The sequence below is a fragment of the Nannobrachium achirus genome (genome assembly GCF_963921795.1).
Source record: "Nannobrachium achirus genome assembly, chromosome: 23".
Taxonomy (NCBI): Eukaryota; Metazoa; Chordata; class Actinopteri; order Myctophiformes; family Myctophidae; genus Nannobrachium; species Nannobrachium achirus.
This window is the reverse complement of record NC_137830.1, coordinates 44,804,603-44,808,063: the sequence shown is the minus strand read 5'-3', so window position 1 is coordinate 44,808,063 and position 3,461 is coordinate 44,804,603. Positions and strand designations below refer to the sequence as shown.

Sequence of the window (3,461 nt, the reverse complement as noted above, 5' to 3'; positions counted from 1 at the left end):
TTCGGTGCTAGTCAGTGTGCTCTAAGCCATCTACTGCAAACAAGCTTGCGTACATAGATACCTCAACAACTTGTTGAGTCGGCTTTAATAATCGACATTTTTGAGAGGGAAGAAGTTCGGGAACTCCCCGTGGGACTGGATACGAATTTGGAACTATTATATCATGACCAACATAATGCGTGTGACATTCGTGTAATTTAGGGCATGTTTCGTGTTTAAATGTCTCGTTCGACCATTTTTGCCGGGCTGATTCTCGTCAATTTGAACTCCTGCCCACCTGTTAGTCGTGCTTTTGAACACTTTTTGAGAACATCTATCCGCACCGGCAAATAAAACAACACATTGCTCTCTTTTGCTTTCCAGGTGTTCGGAAAGCAACAGCGGAACCAGTTGGATTTACCAAAATAACAAATAAAAAAAAGGATTTTGGACAGATTATTTTCCTCTTAACTTGACGCGTGTGTGTGTGTGTGTCGGTTTTACTCCGGTGTGCATGAACACTTGCTAAAGAAGAAGCAATGGAAGTAAGTGCGGACCAGCCACGGTGGATGAGCCATCACCCGGCGGTGCTGAACGAGCAGCATCCCGGCTCGCACCACCCGGGACTGGGCCACTCGTACATGGACCCTTCGCAGTATCCCCTCACTGACGATGTGGATGTACTGTTTAATATCGACGGACAGGGGAACCACGTCTCTCCGTACTATGGGAACTCAGTCCGCGCCGTCCAGAGGTACCCGCCTCCTCCACACAGTAAGTATTTATTTTATGTTTCAAGGGGCGATCGGTTTATTTTTAGTAGGGCTGCCCATGGATGGATGCGTTTTGGTCTGATGACGTGCTCCAAGCCAGCAATACCTCGTTTTGCTCGTCAAATAATTCAAAACATCACGATCAGAATGTATAAACGCAGCGCTGTCTGGAGACACATACATAGCGCTGCGTTTGTGACGTTTTGAATTATTTGACTATATAGCAAAAATGAGGTTTCGATCGCGGCCTTAGATGCCTTTGGTCCTAAAACATGAGTTTAAAGAGAGTTGTGAAACTGTGCCGTGTGGACTAGCCTACATGTGTGGCTTACCTCTTTGGTTTCTTTCAAGTATAGTAGTTATACAATCAATTAACACTGTCTGGTGTGTAGGCCTATCACACATACCCAGACAGTGACAACTGACAACTGAATAATATTCCCTTAGAATCTTTCAGTTTTATTCATGGCCTATTATTTATTTTTTTACCCAAAAACCTGTGCCAATATTTAGTTCTGATATAGGCTCAAATACATAAATGTATTTGTTGACAAATAAGTTGCAAACATTATTTTCGAGGCCTGCATTTCTGACCGCATGCAACTGTTTTATTATAATTGGGCCTGCATGGCATGCCATGCACGGGCATAATAAACACTGTGTATTTGTGGAGTAGGCTAATATTTCTCCAATGTAATGTTGGCAGGCTGTCGCTGACTTCCTGAATAGTCGATCACAGCTCGTTTTTTCAATGTGAGACTTTCAATGGGGCTTAAAAAAAGCATAAAGTCGTTGCATTTAAAGACCCATCTCTCTACATTTAAAATATGTAAAATATGATCTGTTAAAAGCACTGAGGCTGTGTGTTCCTTCATCACATTGATGCATTCCATCGTTAATCAGGCTATTCTTTTTGTTAGGCGTTTAAAAAACTATGGAAAATTAAATAAATATCAGCATTCAGCCCCGACTCGTGAAGTCTAAAAACATAGGCCCATATTTTACTGTGTATATACAAAACAGTTAATTGTGGTTAAAGGGAAGCATGGCGCGAAAGCTTATCACACGTTCAGAAATGTGTCAAAAAAATTGCTATGCTAAAAATATCCACCTTTTAACGGTGTCCTTTGAGGCCTCAAACGAAGTTTTTTGTGCATGGCGAAATAGCAACCGATGACCTGACCTATAGATATAGATTCTTGTATCAATTGAGTAGGCCTACAAAGCGACCCCAATTTAAACAAGCTATTATTGAGCTTTCTTGTGGCGTTTATCCTTTTAGTTGACCTTCTGTCAGTGAACTGTATACTGTCCTGTGCCTTATGTGCAAACATCTAATAAAGTCTTCAATCAATCAATCATTCAACGGAGAGAATAAGACCGTGTTGTCATGTCCTCTATGTTTATGTTGCGACACAGGTAGCCAGGTGTGTCGCCCCTCGCTGCTCCACAGCTCCTTGCCATGGCTGGAGGGGAGCAAAGGCATCGCCTCGCACCACAGCACTTCTCCCTGGAACCTCAGCCCTTTCCCCAAGAACCCGCTGCACCACGGCTCCCCGGCCAGCCTGTCCGTCTACCCGCCGGCCTCGTCCTCCTCGCTGTCCGCCGGCCACTCCAGTCCGCACCTCTTCACGTTTCCCCCGACCCCTCCGAAAGACGTGTCCCCGGACCCGGGCATCTCCAGCTCCAACGGCTCCGTGCGCCAGGAGGACAAAGAGTGCATAAAGTACCAGGTGTCCCTGGCCGACAGTATGAAACTGGAGTCGGCTCACAGCCGGAGTATGGCGTCCTCTGCCCACCACCACCCCATCGCCACATACCCACAATATGTCCCCGAATACGGCCCAGGCCTCTTCCCACCAAGTAGCCTGATAGGTGGGTCATCTTCTAGTTCCTATGGTTCCAAAACAAGACCAAAAACAAGGTCCTGTTCAGGTAGGCGTGCGCTTTATTATACTACCATTTGATCTAACTTTATACCCGATATTGCAGGATTTTTAATGACAGTCATGATTGTTAGTCCTCCTGCTGCTGCTGCCCAGTGCCCATCAGTTCGTTCCTTCTTCTCATGAAACAACCTCTTCTTTCGGGGGAAAAAAGAAAACAAAAAAAAAAATAAAAAAAAATCCACGCCCTTGTCCTGCGGTGCTTCAAAAGACTTTCATTTGACCCGCTGATTAATTGCAGGCTTGCAAATCAAATGGCTGAATATAGCCCAATAATAATAACAACAACAATAGCAAAAATGATTTTAATAATTGGCAAAAAACAATAATGAAATGATCTGCAATCAGATATTTTTCAGTGTTTAAAACCACATCTATTTAAACTAGGAATTATTTAAGTTAATTAGATTTCACACACACACACACACACACACACACACACACACACACACACACACACACACACACACACACACACACACACACACACACACACACACACACACACACACTAGTCTGTCTGATATTGACAGTATATATATATATATATATATATATATATATATATATATATATGCTATGTATGTGTTTTTATTTTAAACATGCAAAACAATTCCACTGACTCCATACATAGCCTCTATGTCCAGGATGCTATAAGTCCATTGAGCATGCTATACCAAATTAAATCAGTAACGACGGGTTAATAGTTGTATAGCCTAAGCTTATTTGGGGGCAAGCTTTTTCCACCCTCACTTTTCTTTTT

At 43.1% G+C, this 3,461-nt stretch overlaps 1 protein-coding gene across 1 annotated transcript in view; it reads left to right on the top strand.

Moving 5' to 3' along the window:
- Positions 1-518: 518 nt before the first annotated feature.
- The window catches only part of gata3 (GATA binding protein 3), a gene marked incomplete at both ends in the record, with an annotated part of 11,998 nt that continues 9,055 nt past the window's right edge, over positions 519-3,461 (top strand). Inside the window, 2 exons of the mRNA XM_080754465.1 lie at positions 519-753; positions 2,172-2,687. Coding sequence (XP_080610591.1) covers positions 519-753; positions 2,172-2,687 — 751 coding nt within the window. The remainder of the gene's footprint in view (positions 754-2,171; positions 2,688-3,461) is intronic.